This window comes from Molossus molossus, unplaced genomic scaffold (genome assembly GCF_014108415.1).
Source record: "Molossus molossus isolate mMolMol1 unplaced genomic scaffold, mMolMol1.p scaffold_m16_p_22, whole genome shotgun sequence".
Lineage (NCBI taxonomy): Eukaryota > Metazoa > Chordata > Mammalia > Chiroptera > Molossidae > Molossus > Molossus molossus.
In genome coordinates this window covers 35,123,020-35,137,924 of record NW_023425358.1, presented here as the reverse complement: position 1 = coordinate 35,137,924, position 14,905 = coordinate 35,123,020, and the positions used below count along the sequence as shown (strand labels likewise).

The window sequence follows — 14,905 nt, the reverse complement described above, 5'->3', positions numbered from 1 at the left end:
CATGCCTTTTTTACAGAAAAACATTTTTCTGTAGTTCCCTCAACTTGTTTTGTTTACCGTACGACCCAATTGGACCACCACTCTGAAATTTCAGATATATCTGGTGGTGGGCCCAAAATCTTAGTCACACTAACCCTTGCCTCTGTACCAGTGAGTCTGTTTGTTGGCATAGGAGTTAGGCTCCAAAACATAGGCCATTTCTGTAGTGGTTTACATTCCTGGTAGGTCAACTATTTGCACAATAAAAAAAATGTTTTACATTAATAGTAAAGGAAACAGAGTTTTGTTTGTTTTTGCAAAGTGAAAAATAAGGGCCACTTACATTTCCCTAATAGGAGTTCTTAAAGCTTGGTAGACCTGTCCATACATTTTAACCCTATCTTTAACCAAATAACAGCAGCACGAAAGTATAAGGCTAAAGGCTCGGTCTGAAATAGTATGAATGTCAAGTAATGCTGGATATATTCCTATAGATGAGAAAGTAAGCAGATGAAAATGTTAAGCCTCTTTATTTCCTTAAAGATACAGAAAAAAGTAAATGAGGCAAAATGTCTTATTTCTTTGAACGCACCAGTGTGTATACATAATATTCCAAAATTTATGAGTCAGTATATGTATATTCTCACCCCAGAAGAAAAGAAAAATGGGATCTTTGTTTTAAGTTCTCTAACTGGACAGCTATCAGAACAGAGGGAACTTCTGGGCATGACGTAGGACACTCACACCAAGTTTCCCAAGGCGAATACCCCACTGGGCATCAGTACTGAGTTCCCGGAACTTAAACTCCATTTCTGTTTCCTGATAGAGATTGGCCAGCTGAGAGCCCACCAGAGATATTGCCTAAAAAATGAAAACAGAATTAAAATTCAACACAAATAGAATATGTTCCAACACATTTTAGATGAAAACCAACAAAAATCATAACCTTTCTTTGTGCTAATAACGTGAAGTGTTATATATTACTTTATACATAGGGACTGCTTTTGTAAGTTAGGTCATTTAGTTTTTTTTTTTGTTTTTTTTTATCCTCACCCGAGAACATTTTTTCATTTTTTGTTCACATAGAGTGGGAGGGGGAGAGAGAGAGAGAGAGAGAGAGAGAAACAAACATTGACGTGAAAGGTACACATTGAGTGGCTGCCTCCTGCACGACCCAACCAGGGCCGGGGACAAACTGCAACCACAGTACATGCCCTTTGCGGGAACCGAACCCGGGTCTCTCTGGACCACAGGCCGACGCTCTAACCACTGAGCATAACCAGCCCGGGCAGGTCATTTAGCTTTTGGCATGATGCCATAAATTTAGCCTGGCTTTCCTTCATAAGAAAAGGCCAAATATGCCCTGGCCAGTTTGGCTCAGTGGTTGGAACCTTGGCTTGTGGTCCAGAGAGACCCGGGTTCGGTTCCCGCTAAGGGCATGTACCTCGGTTGCAGTTTGTCCCCGGCCCTGGTTGGGTCATGCGGGTGGCAGCCACTCGATGTGTCCCTTTCATGTCGATGTTTCTCTCTCTCTCTCTCCCTCTCTATCTGAACAAAAAATGGAAATATGTCCTTGGGTGAGGATAAAAAAAAAAAAAGAAAAGGCCAAATAATAGTTTTCCCCCACCCAAGGACAAATTTTAAAACACACACATCAAAGAAAAGTTTTGCATCTATTAATCTGTCCTACGAGAAAGAATGAGCCCATACGTCAAAGGTTTCAAATATACTAGAGTAAGCATAAGAAGTGAGTGTATAGCTGCATACAGATTTTAAGAAATGAAACACTGGCCCTGGCTGTTTTGGTTCAGTGGTTAGAGCATAGGCCTGTGAACCGAAGGGTCTCAGGTTTGATTCCCGGTCAAGAGCACATGCCTGGGTTGCAGGTCCGATACCCAGCCCTGGTATAGGAGGCAACCAATCGATGTCTTTCTCACATCAATGTTTTTCTTTCTCTTTCTTTCTCTCTCTCCCTCCCTCCCACTCCAAAAATCAATGAAAAAATATCCTCAGATGAGGATTAATAACAACAAGAAAGAAATAAAACATCATATCCTAATTTTTTGGTTGAGCAATGCTTAGGACCTGCATACATTCACCAGTGTGCCACTAGTCAAGCAAAAGCTGGTAGAAACTGAGTTAGCATGACATTCCTTCTGCTAAATCTTAAGATCCGATGGCAAAGCCGACCCCCTTTCTTCCCCTAAATCTTCAATACTTCATGCACTGATGCTATGCTTCCAGGTCGTACCAAAATTTTGTCGTAATTCTGCCATGCTTTATCTATGAGCTTCCAGAGATTTTCAAACACTTCTTTTTGGGGTAAGAGAGTACAGTAACCCAAGGCCAAGTCAAGATCCACCAGGCGACAATTAAATACCTACAGGAAGAAAGTGTTGAGAGAAGCAAATTCTTCACAATCAAAATGGAAATTAGGCTCTAAAGGTTTGTCACTAAATGTAATTACAGACCCTATGAAAGAACAAGTGTTTCATACAAAGTTAGTTATTGTAACATAGTTCCAACTTGTTCGCTAAGTTTTAAAGTTCTTTATCGATGTTATAAATTTAAGGAAAGCAATCATAACAATTCTGTTCTATATGGGACAGAACCCTTACCTTCTCTCCTACATGACTATCTCATCACTTTTCTTCAAGCACCCCGCCCCGTTAACCTCACTGAGACATCAGAAGCAACCAGGAGAGAGAAAAAACCAAACAGCTTACCAGGAACAAATACTCACTTTGTGCAGCAGTGTTGTAGCATTTCCCCTGATAAAAGGAACGGCCTTCTCTTTCAATGCCATAATAACTTGCCTTGATTTCACTAACATGGTCTCTCCAAACAACTTTTAGAAAAGAACAAAAGACTCATTAGGTCTACTTTTATGCATCATTCTGAAAACTTTTGTAAAATATTAAAGAACTTCAAAAATGCATCATTATATGCACAAAGTATTGGCATATAATCTGTAATGACAAAAAGCTGGGGCTGGGATAATTGACTGGAAAGGGCAAAAAGGAACCTTTTCAAATATCTTGATTTTTAAATCAATCTAAACCTTCGGGTCTGTATCTTTTTTTGAGTCTATTCTTATTTGTGGTGTTGGTGACAAGGTGGATATATTGGTTGATACACTCCAAATACGTGCATTTTAATTTTGAAAACTAGACTTCAATGAAGTTAAACTTTTAAAAAGTTATCATTTAAATGAAAGTGATTCTCTGAGATGAGCTTCAAAAACAAGTTATCAACAAGCAGTTTGTCTTCTAGAATCTGTTCACTGATACTTTCAGGTGATAATTACAATAATTTGGGCCACAATAAAACACACAGCAGGCAGAGAGTTCTGACCTAATGTGATCCCTGGGCTCGGAGTAAGACTCATCATTGCAACCTAAAACCTCAGGGAACTTATTTTACCTCCATGAATGTAAGTTTCCGCATTTGCAAAATGGAGAGTCTCGGGGTTGTTGTAAAGATTGAGTATAAAATGTGTGCAAGGACCTAAACACAACCTGAATCTTAGTAGATGCTCAACAAATGTTTCTTAAATCTGACGAAGTTCCGATTCCCTTGCTACAGAGCCAATTAGGAAAGTGAGGACTCCCAATTCCTTCCTTTGTTTGGCGGTGCTTCTGCATCTGTATTCACCTAAAGTGACAGTATTTGTTCTCGAAACTGTACCTTTTCACTCAAACTGGCATTCATGAAGTTTGACACAGAGTACTGAAGACAGGTTCCAAATGAATGAACTACAAATCTCAGGGCCAGCTCCCACTGGCTAGATTCCTGAAGGCTCTGAAGCAGGGCAGAGATGGAATTTATACTGGGTAAAACAAGGCTGTCTCCTGTGAAATGATACAAGTGTTTTAACATTTAGATATTTTTAAACAAAGATAGGTTATATTATTGGAAATTGTTTTTAGGTACCACATTACTTCTTCAATGCAAATAAGTCTCAAAGTTAGTAAATAAGTGAACATGAGGCTTGATTTAAGCCAGAAAAATCTCTAAGTCCGACAGATAATAAGGTATTTGTATTGAAACTTGCTTATTTTGAGATGCTTAAATCACTACCTGAGGAAACCATTTCTCCATTTGGAAGACCAAAATGTATGAACAGATTAAAAAAAGTTAAGGCTATAAGCTTAATGACACAGTTTTCTGACCTTTTGGAAGAATAACAGTGTAACAGTAACAACTAACTAACTACATTAAGAACATTAAGTCAAATTCATGTTCAGGATTTTAAAGAATTTCTACATTGGTATATTTACAAAATCATAATACAATGGTGTACATTTTTGAGGTCAAATACCTTCACTGATGGAGCAGTATGGTAAACTTGTAGAATCCAGGGGATGTCTTTTGCTTTCTACAAAAGAGAATAAATTAAATAATACTAAAAAAATAACTTTTTCATGGAGCAGAGTCACATCACAGAGATATTCATTTGTGTCTGGCTTCTTTTGTTCAGTATTATGCCTGGGAAGTTCTTCCATATTACTCTGTGTAGTTGGTAGTCACAAACCTCTACAGTTTCAACTCGTGTCAATAAAGCAGAAATACATGGAACATAACATATGAATGAGATTTACCAGCTGGAGGGACCAGTGATGAAATGAGCTCGTAAATAACAGGGAGCACCATCTGTGACTCGAGAACGATTCCGTCTTCACTGAAGAAGTTGCTGTAAGACCACTCTTCATACGGATCTCTGTGAGTTCCAAAAGAAGCCTAAAGACCAAATCACACAGAAAAGATACTCATAAGCAGACTCCAAAACAAACTATCCTCACCAAGACAGAGACATCAAACACAGTTTTGGTGGTCAAATACAACTATGTCATCTGTTTCTTTTGGTTGATAGCTTATAACAACGCCATTTTAAATGAAACTGTTCCCCTAAGACAAGGACCAGAGATGCCTTATTTGAGGCCCAATGTTTCATAAGACTGCAAATTAGAACCAATAAATGTGACTAGAAAAAGAGAAGTGGTCTCTAGTCTAGAATAAGGAAATACAAGAGAGAGTTATTATTTGTGTAAACCATGCAAGTGACTTAAAATTGGTGCATACTGATTGGCAGGGCTTCTGCTTAAGGAAAAGAAGTTCAAAGGCAATTTACTTTCGTTAGAATTCCACCATCATCCATTTGGCACTGTCTGGAAAGCTCTACTGCTGTGAGAGTATATTTACAAAGTTCTAAAGCATCCAGTAAAAAATCTGAAAGACAATGAGGGAAAATCATCAAACAAACATTTCCCGTATTTACAATACTGACAACTTTTTAATAATTAACATTCAAGATTCAAAGGAAGGCCACAAAGTAGAGAGAGAGGTTTCCACATAACCCTAAATAACTCAGGTCAAATGTTTTCTTAAGCTTGGCTGGAAAGTAAGACCAGGTATGGGGAGGCAAGGAATTTCATAATCCTAAGCAAGTGAATATCCTTAACAGTCATAGAAACGACATTGTTATTATTTGGAAATTTTAAAAAAATAATCCCCATAGAGAATAGGTTATAATCGTCCCTTTGTAAAGTGGAGATACCACCTCTTCTCTTGTTACTACCATGTCCAACTGTAAGTATGACATGAACCAGAGAAGGTCAAACCACGTGTATGACAAATCTTGTCACCTGGACTGCAGATGGTGGCAGCTTGGCACGCGAGATCATGTATTTCGGAAGGAAGGTTTAGTCCCGCAGGCGTTGTAATCGGAACATCATTAGCCAACATCTGACAAAGCTTCTGACACGTGAGGAACAGCAATTTCCCAGTGTCGGTGTTGCAGTGATACTTAAACAAGTCTCTTTGGAAGAAGGGAAGTGTCGGAGGTTAGAATATTCTTATCAAAAACAAACACATTTGCCTTTTTTGGATTAATATATAACCACCACCAACTTTTTACTTTAAAAATGTTTTTGTTAATCCTCACCCATATATTTTCCCATTGATTTTTAGATAGAGTGGAAGGGAGGGAGGGGGAGAGGGAAAGAATAAGGAGGGTGGGGAGAAACATGTATGTAAAAGAGACATCGATTGGTTGCCTTTTGAATGACCCCGACTGGGGCTGGGGATTGAACCTGCAACCCAGGCACTTGCCCTTGATCAGGAATCGAACCTGTGACCCTTCGGTCTGAGGACCTACACTCTAACTGCTGAGCCAAACTGGCCAGGGCAACAACTTTTAAAATGACTTCATGGTATGTAGTTAGCTTCGTTTTTCAACATATTTGGGATACCGTTAACTGGCAGAATGCAAGATGACCTAGACCCAATGGTCAGATTGCCTAACTCCACAGTGTTAGTCAGTTGTCTTCTATGCCACCACTTTCTGACCCAGGAGTCCAAAATAGGCCCCCAGGGCAAGGAACCTAGGATCACTTCAGTGAAAATGAAAGTCTCGCTGGCCCTCCCTTACCACTGTAGAAATAAACAAAGCAGCCCGGCCAGGGTGGCTCAGTGGATGGAGCACCATCCCATGGATTGAGGACTAAACAAAGCACGCTCCTTGCAGAGGAGCTGTGGGGTGTGGAGAGCCGGAACTCACCTGCATTTCGTCAGCGCCATTCCCACATTCCCATCGGTGAGGGCCCTCAAGGTCAGCTCGGCCTCCAGCTCTTGTTTGGACACCTTCAGGGCCAGCGCCTGTCTGTGCAGCTTGGAGTTGGTGCTCAGGCTCTGCTCTGTGGCAGCCGCCGGCCCTGGGGTGCTCCTGGGTTTGTGCTTCGCCTGTGCAGCTTCCTGAGTTTTGATGTATTGTTCTCGGAGCTCTGCCACCAGGGCACGGTCGCTATAATCTCCAAATGGAAGGAAGACCTCAAAGTTCTCCTGCCACAAGGAAAGCAAGATAAAGCCCGAGTCTGTTTAGTTCATCCACCGTGGAAAGCACTGGGATGTCCCAAACCTTTCCTCCCTCTCCCTCAAGGCCACTCCTATGTAAAGAAAGGATCACGGACGTCACGTAAGTGTCTACGCGCTGTGCTGTACACCTGACACTAATACAACGCTGGATGTCAACTGTAATTCAAAAGGTCAAGTTATGAAAGTAACAGTATTATAAGAAATTTTCGACAGGAAAATATAGTTTTAATTCAAGGTGTTCCCAACTTCAGCACTATTGACAACTGGGCCAGAACTATCGGGGAGCCCTGACTAGAAGGAGAGGGATTTGGGTGATTCTACCCGGTGACTCGAAGGGCTCGCGCTGCTCTTTTCTATCGTAACTCCTGGATGGCTGCTGACTCCAGACCTAGAATGTATTTTTCGGAACCGATAAAACAATCCCATGGAAGCCAGGGGAGGACACCAGGAGGTGGTGGGAGTGAGGTAGACCTTTTACTTCGATGCCTTACTTTAGGGCGGGGCTTCTCAATCTTGCCAGATAATTCTTTATGGTGGGGCTGTCCAATGCACAGGAGGAAGTTTAGCAGCATCCCTGACCTCTACCCACTAGATCTGGTGCCCATAGGTGTTCAGTCAACAGTAGCACGATAAACACACGTGACTTTGCCTAGATCAAACCCAGTGCTTTAAAATCTCTTTCCAGCCCTGGCTGGTTTGGTTCAGCGGTTAGAGCATCGGCCTGCGGTCCGGAGAGACCCGGGTTCGGTTCCCGCTCAGGGCATGTACCTCGGTTGCAGTTTGTCCCCGGCCCTGGTTGGTCGTGCGGGTGGCAGCCACTCGATGTGTCCCTTCACGTCAATGTTTCTCTCTCTCTCTCCCTTCCTCTCTCTCCCTCCCACTCTATCTGTACAAAAAATGGAAAAATATCCTCGGGAGAGGATAAAAAAAATAAATAAATAAATAAAAAATAAAATCTCTTTCCAATTTAAGAACATGAAGACTTATACTGACTCCCCAGGTGCTTCTTATAGAGACAGCTATTGTCTAATACAGTAGGTCTCAAACTTCTTGGTACAGCACCCCTTGACACACTGAAAAATGTGAGGACCCCAAAAAATGTTTGTTTATGGTATGTTTATCAATATTTACCATATTAGAAATTAAACTGAAAAATTTTATTTTATTAAAAAAAATTTTTTTTCTTTATTGATTTGAGAGAGAAGGGGAGAGAGAGAGAGAGAGATAGAAACATCAATGAGTGAGAACATGGAATGGCCAACTCCTGCATGCCCCCCCCGAGGATCAGGCCCACAACCCAGGCACGTATCCCGACCGGGAATAAAACTGGTGACCTCCCAGTGCATGGAGTCGATGCTCAACCGCTGAGCCAAATGGGCTGGACTAAACGGAGACATTTTAAAACAAATGGGGCTATAAAAGTAAACATTCCATTAGCCTTCAGAGCGATAATGATATGATAAATATCATGAAGCCTATGGACAAAAACAAAAGTAATTTATTTTTAAAAATTTTGTTTTCTTTATTGATTTGAGAGAGAGAGGTAGGGAGAGGGAGAGAGAGATAGAAACATCAATAAGAGAGAACATCGATTGGCCACCTCCTCTTGCCCCCTCACTGGGGATTTTGCCCACAACCTGGGCATGTGCTCTGACTGGCAATTGAACTGGCAACCTCTTGGTGCAGGGTCAACACTCAACCACTGAGCCACACCAGCCGGGCCAAAAATAATTTATTATTGCTGTCACTAGAGTTTTAATCTCATGGACCCCTTGAAAGGGTCTCAGGGACCCTTAGGATTCCATGGGCTGTACTTTGAGAAGCAGCAGTCCAAGAAACTATGGTAAATTATTTCTTCTTTATACACTTTGAGCTAAGACAGTTGAGAGTTAAATCTGCCAGCATAAATTTTAAGTTTTCACAAAGAGATCCTTAAGTCTACCTAATTTTCTATTTGACGAAACGTATCCCTTAACTCTGAAAATCCTTCTATTTACAAAATTTTTTACATAGAAAGGCCCTTGAGCCGAAATAAAATTACTTACAAATCTCAAATCTTAGGACAGTTAATCAATTCAAAGTTAACAGAAATTAACTTTTAAGAAAAGTAAACTGTTATAGTGTCAACACTAAAAAATTTAAATTTACAAAAGAAAACGGAATTCTCTGAAATAAAACTATGTAGAAAAGTATTTAACACGTTATTAAGGAGTAGATAGTCTCTGGGCCAGTGTCTGTAGACAAGTCAGTCTTTTACAGTATTTCCAGACACTGTGGTGCCGCCGTGTCCTCACCTATAAAGGAGAATAACAGTGCCCTCTGCAGTGAGCTATTGTGACAATTGCATAGTGCACACGATGCCTGGCACATGGTAGTCACTGAGTAAATGACAGCTATTGTTGAGGGCCATCTGAGTTAAACAATCTATAAAGATACCTTAAACCAATTTTTTAAAAAAGCATAAACTAGAGTACAATTAAAAAAGAGAGAGCAGTTTCTTAAACAACTAACATAGAATTACCACATGACTCCGCAGTTCCTCTGTAGTATTTGTGCCTCATGTTCGCTGAAGCATTACTCACAAGAGTCAAAAAGTGGAAACATGCCCAGTTGTTTCCCAGTGCCCACTAAGAGAGAAGTAAACAATAGGTGGTCTATCCATACAGTGGAATATTACACAGCCAGAAAAATAAATGGAGTTCTGTACATGCTACAACATGGGTGAAGTTTGAAAACACTATACTAAGTTAAAGAAAGGCAGGTACAAAAGGTCAAATACTGTTTGACTCACTTATATTCAGAGACAAAATAGTAGATTAGAGCCCTGGCTGGTGTGGTTCAGTGGCTGGAGCACTGGCCTTCATACAAGAGGGTTGCAGGTTTGATCCCAGCCCAGTGGGGGCTTGTGTGGGAGGCAACCAATTGATGTGTCTCTCTTACATCAGTGTTTCTCTCTCTCTCTCCCCTCTCTCTCTCCTTCCCTTCCACTCACTCTAAAAAAAAAAAAAAGAATTGTTGGGGGTGAGGAATTGAGGAGTTATTGCTCAATGGGCACAGAGCTTCTGTTCGAGGTGGTGAAAAGTAGATAGTGGTGATGGTGATGGTTGAAGATTGTAAATGTAATTAATGCCACTGAATTGCATATTGACAAATGGTAAAAATGGTAACTTTTATGTTGTATGTATTTTGCCACAATTTAAAAAAATTACTAATGCAATATACCCCAAACCACTGAATTGTATACTTTAAATGGATGAAATGTATGGTATGTGAATTATATCTCAATAAAGCTATTTTTAGAACAAGAGAGGAAGAGGAGAGCCAGTGTATCTAATGTCTCTGAAGGCTAATGCAGAAAACTTTCAGGAGGGGCTGATCACCTACGTCAAATGCACTGATAGGGCCCTGGCCAGTTTGGTTCAGCGGTTAGAGCGTCGACCTGCGGTCCAGAGAGACCCGGGTTGAGGGCACGTATCTTGGCTGCAGTATGTCCCTGGCCCTGGTTGGGTTGTAACCACTCTTATGTGTCCCTTTCACGTCGATGTTTCTCTCTCTCTCTCCCCCTCCCACTCTATCTGAACAAAAAATGAAAAAATGTCTTTGGGTGAGGATTAAAAAAAAAAAAAGTACACTGATTGTTCAAGTAATAATGTTCAATGTAGCTTAACATTTTTACCTGTAAGCTGGCAATGGCTTTAAACAGATTCAAGTTTTCTTCACACTCATCCTTCTTCTGCAGATTGTCTGTAATTAAAAAATTTAAAGTTACGGCAGACATCCAAATTCCCACATTATCAGAATTTATAAAAGCTAAAATTTTAATTAGTTTCAGTTTTCTTATCTCAAGTCTTCAGTAGTTCTATTAAGATATAGCTATAAGACAATTTAAGTGCAAAAAGAAATCTATTCTCTCAGAAGGTACAAATGAGAAGTTTCCAAGTTACAATAGAACTGGCAATTTTTCTGAAATAAATTGTAGGCTTTTTTCTTCCCAAGAGTTACTTTGTTAATCACGTTATTTAAGTTCAAGCTTAAATGGGTTGCCCACAACCAAATAATTACAACCAAATAATAAGGAGAAATATGAATAAGTGCAAGGCACCAAAGAAATCTAGTCTAGCATGAAATAGCTTACTGAAGCATATAAACAAATGATAAGTTGATGTTAGATGCATCTATTCTTATGTTACAAACCAAAAGAATAAGGCAAAGAAGACTTTTCATGAAGAAAAAGGGGTGGAATCAACAAAAGCCATCAGTGCCAGAGCGACTGCGGGTAAGGGTGGGAGCTAGCATTGAGGTTCCCTCCTGAAAAGGATAAACTTTAGAACAAAACCAAGGTGAGGGGACAGAGGCCGATACTACCTTTCTGAATGTTGCATAGTATTTTAAGAATGTCTATTGATGTCTTCACTACAGACATTCTCCAGGCCTTGTCCTAAAAAAAAAAAAGATGCAAAATGAAATCTACTTCCTTATTCACCACTTTGGTAGTACAACACACACGTAAGAAATACATGAAAAACTACGGGGTCAAAAAACCCCAAAAACTGCTGATAAACGGAGAGGTCTGTGTTACAGGGAGCTGGGGAACCAAGAAATGAGACAATATTGATTCATATACACTCTAAACATGAAAAACACCAGTATGAACACTTGGATATATGGTTCAGAAATGCCAAAGACTATACACCTTTCAGCTACAGACACTTGGGTTTTTGTTTGTCTGTATGTTTTTTAATAGTTTTTTTATTCTTTGAAAAAACATTTGGAAAAGCTCTCTGGGAAAGTTAAAAAGAGGTGAATTTGTTTAACCTAGAGAACTGAAGACAAATCATTATCTTCAGGACTAAAAAATATTTTAAAAAATCAAAATAAAAAGAGACAGAAGAAAAACCAAACAAGGAAGAAGATTTAATTAGAACATGATGGGTGTAAGGCCAGGCCCACACAGAAAGCATTTCTATGGAGCGCAGTGCAGCTTTGTGGTCGAGACCTAGACTTCATTGTCAGAATTTGAGTTCAGGCTCTGCCATGTTCTAATAACCTTGGGTAAGTCATTTATCGCAAAATTGTAGTTTCTGAACTTAATCTGTAAGAACCTACTTTTCCCAACTAAGAGGAAGTGAACAATTCATTTAAAGTATTTAACCTAATGTCCAATGCAGGATAATAAGACCAAAATAAATATTAGATGTTAAAAAAAAGTCTCATTTCCCTAAAAGTAAAAAAATTTTTGAAGTGATCTACTGAGACAGGTTGGGAGGTATCTTTCTCTACAGATTTAAAAAACTCAACTACCGCCTGGCCAGTGTGGCTCAGTGGCTGAGGGCTGACCCATGGACGAAGAGGTCACTGGTTCGATTCTGGTCAGGGCACATGCCTGGGTTTCAGGTTCAATCCCCAGTGGGGGCCGTGCAGGAGGCAGCTAATTGATGCTTCTTTTTCATTGATGTTTCAATCTCTCTCTCCCTTCCATTCTCTTTAAAAATCAATAAAAACATATTTAAAAAACAAAAACACTCAACTACCCTGGATAAAGTATTTATTCTATTTCTTATCTCTATAGAAAAGTGGCTCTCTTGAAACTGTTTCTAAGTTTCAGTATTCTAAGATAACTTTTTTGTTGTTGTTACCCCTCACCCGTGGATATTTTTCCATTGATTGTTTTTAGAGTGGAAGGGAGGGAGAGAGAGAGAAACATCGATGTGAGAGAGACACATCGATTGGTTGCCTCCTGCACGGATTGAACCTGCAACTCAGGTACGTGCCCTTGACCAGGAATCGAGCCCTCCACCCTTCAGTCTGAAGCTGATGCTCTAACCACTGAACCAAACTGGCCAGGGCCTAAGGTAATTTAGATTCACACTGTTTCTGTGGCTGACATTACTATTTGATAGCAAAGACTATGTCCCATTCAATGTAGAACATTGTTTATACTGCAAGGCATTATGGAAAACTTCTTATGTACAACAAAGACATCAATGAATCCTAATTTGCAGGTCCCGGCTCATTCGGTGTGGGCTCCAAAGCAGCCCGATTGGCTTTCTTCTGTCCAGTACACTGACACAGGAATTTTCACATGAGGCCATTCTAGCAGTGAGAAGAGTAGATATTCATATTTGTAGGTCTATCTTTTCTATCCTATTGCTTACTCCTCATTAAAACTGGATTTATCTACATTTTATTTAGTGAAAATTTCACCTCTTTGGAATTCTCTGGTTCTTCTTGTAATGCCAGTCGTGCCCACGTGATGACTCTTTCTGCAGTCTTCTTTGCTTCAGGAGGAGGCAGAGACCGCAACAAAAGGTCACAGTCCTCACCCTATAGACAATATTTGAAGGAAGAAAACACAGCTGACACCTTTTTGCAAAGGACAGTTTGAGCTTAGCTCCTTCTTTTCTATTTAAAGATAAACAGGTATTTTGAAAACTAGATTATGGTAAGATAAAAATATAAAAATTCTGTTGGTAATAGCAAACAAAAAAGTTAAATACCACTCTTTGTAACTTTGTAATTCTATGCCTATAGAATTATAGAAAAATAATGACACTTAAGAATACAAAAAAACCCATATCCTATTCTGGAATCAAAGCATACCACAGAAAATGTAAAACATGAATCTGAGTTTCATTAAGTATCAAAGAGTATGAAAACCCATTAGCTATTCACAAAATACTTTCAAAAGAACCTACAGACATGAAAAAACATGGTTAATCTAACATTCAATATTTTTATCTTTACACAAATATCTTGTGCTAATCTATGTGGATAATTTGACTGTTCTGAGTTTTTAAGGATTTCGCTAACAAAGAAACCATATGATAGGAAGGACAATATAAAACTCCCATGCCTGATCTCTATCTATCATGTCAATAATCCTCAAGCTGTAGATTTCATCCTCAGACAGCATATACGCTTGGGCCACCTTCAAAGCATCTTCTAAGGAAGATGGGACATCTTGTTTGAGAATGTATCTGACCACCCTCTGAAATAGAGACAATACATTTCTGTTATAAAATCTCACAGAGAATCCAGAAATCATCCGTTCCCAAAGTAGTCATTAAATTAAAATAAGGCAGTAAAGCCCTGGCTGGTTTGGCTCAGCGGTTAGAGTGTCAGCCCAAGGACCAGAGTTGCAGGTTCAATTCTGGTCAAGGGCACATACCTCGGTTGTGGTTCTGTCCCCAGCTGTGGTTGGGGTCATGCAAGAGGCAACCAATTGATATGTCTCTCTCACATGGATGTTTCTTTCCCTCTCCCTCCCACTCTATCTGAAGATAAATGGAAAAATATCCTCAGGTGAGAAAAAGAAAAAAATTAAGCTATCTGAAAACATTAAAGAATAATTTACATTCTGAATTTTATGAAAGTCCTGCCCAACTTCGTTTCCCCCCCAGCTTTACTGGGATATAACTGAAAAATAAACATTGCATATATTTAAGGTACACAATGTGATGTTTTAATATACTCCTTTAGTTTCTTAATTTATCATCTGTTGTCCTCTCTACTCTAATAAACAATTAAGCACCCTATTAACACTGTTTAACAAAAGGAAGTTAATGGAGAACCTAGCTCTATTGTCTTTAAGAATATGAAATCCTCATTAAATGTCCCATGTTGCCCTAGAATAGAACAAAGGGGTTCAAAGACTCTTCACTGCACTTACCATTATTTCCTTGTTTAAGAGGTTCACCTCCCTTATTCCATAGCCTCGTAAAAGTTTTTTCATCTCCATTAGTTTGTAACTCTCCTGTAATAGCTTGACTCTAAAAGTAAATTTAGTGATATTAACAAGGATTATCTTTTTTATCAAATGTCAAGGGCCACCATAAAAGACAGAAGACCAGAAATGAATGTCAACTCAACACAGGAGGTTTATCCAGCACCAATAAAGTTGTTTGGTAGACGGCAATCTTACTTGGGGTGGTCCATTTCCAAGTGTTGTTTCACCAGCTGCTCCACAGCTGCACTCCAGGGAACCACGGCTGCGTACATTATCTTCAGCACAGCATCAAATATGAGCTACAAACAGACACACAGGACAGTGAGC

At 39.6% G+C, this 14,905-nt stretch overlaps 1 protein-coding gene across 14 annotated transcripts in view; it reads right to left on the bottom strand.

Moving 5' to 3' along the window:
* Window positions 1-14,905, bottom strand: part of KNTC1 (kinetochore associated 1) — a 71,092-nt gene that overhangs the window by 27,856 nt on the left and 28,331 nt on the right. For 13 of the 14 annotated variants that reach the window (XR_004961314.1, XM_036276632.1, XM_036276631.1 and 10 more), the window contains 15 exons: window positions 14,774-14,877; window positions 14,522-14,621; window positions 13,706-13,840; window positions 13,057-13,176; window positions 11,218-11,290; window positions 10,529-10,596; window positions 6,539-6,819; window positions 5,625-5,797; window positions 5,111-5,208; window positions 4,581-4,719; window positions 4,301-4,357; window positions 3,667-3,830; window positions 2,723-2,827; window positions 2,231-2,359; window positions 724-840 (listed from right to left, as the gene is read on the bottom strand). Coding sequence is in view for 13 of the 14 variants with exons in the window: in XM_036276632.1 (XP_036132525.1) it covers window positions 724-840; window positions 2,231-2,359; window positions 2,723-2,827; window positions 3,667-3,830; window positions 4,301-4,357; window positions 4,581-4,719; window positions 5,111-5,208; window positions 5,625-5,797; window positions 6,539-6,819; window positions 10,529-10,596; window positions 11,218-11,290; window positions 13,057-13,176; window positions 13,706-13,840; window positions 14,522-14,621; window positions 14,774-14,877 (1,863 nt within the window). In the remaining variant the exon portion in view is untranslated. The remainder of the gene's footprint in view (window positions 1-723; window positions 841-2,230; window positions 2,360-2,722; window positions 2,828-3,666; window positions 3,831-4,300; window positions 4,358-4,580; window positions 4,720-5,110; window positions 5,209-5,624; window positions 5,798-6,538; window positions 6,820-10,528; window positions 10,597-11,217; window positions 11,291-13,056; window positions 13,177-13,705; window positions 13,841-14,521; window positions 14,622-14,773; window positions 14,878-14,905) is intronic. The other variant, XM_036276628.1, reaches the window with a different exon arrangement.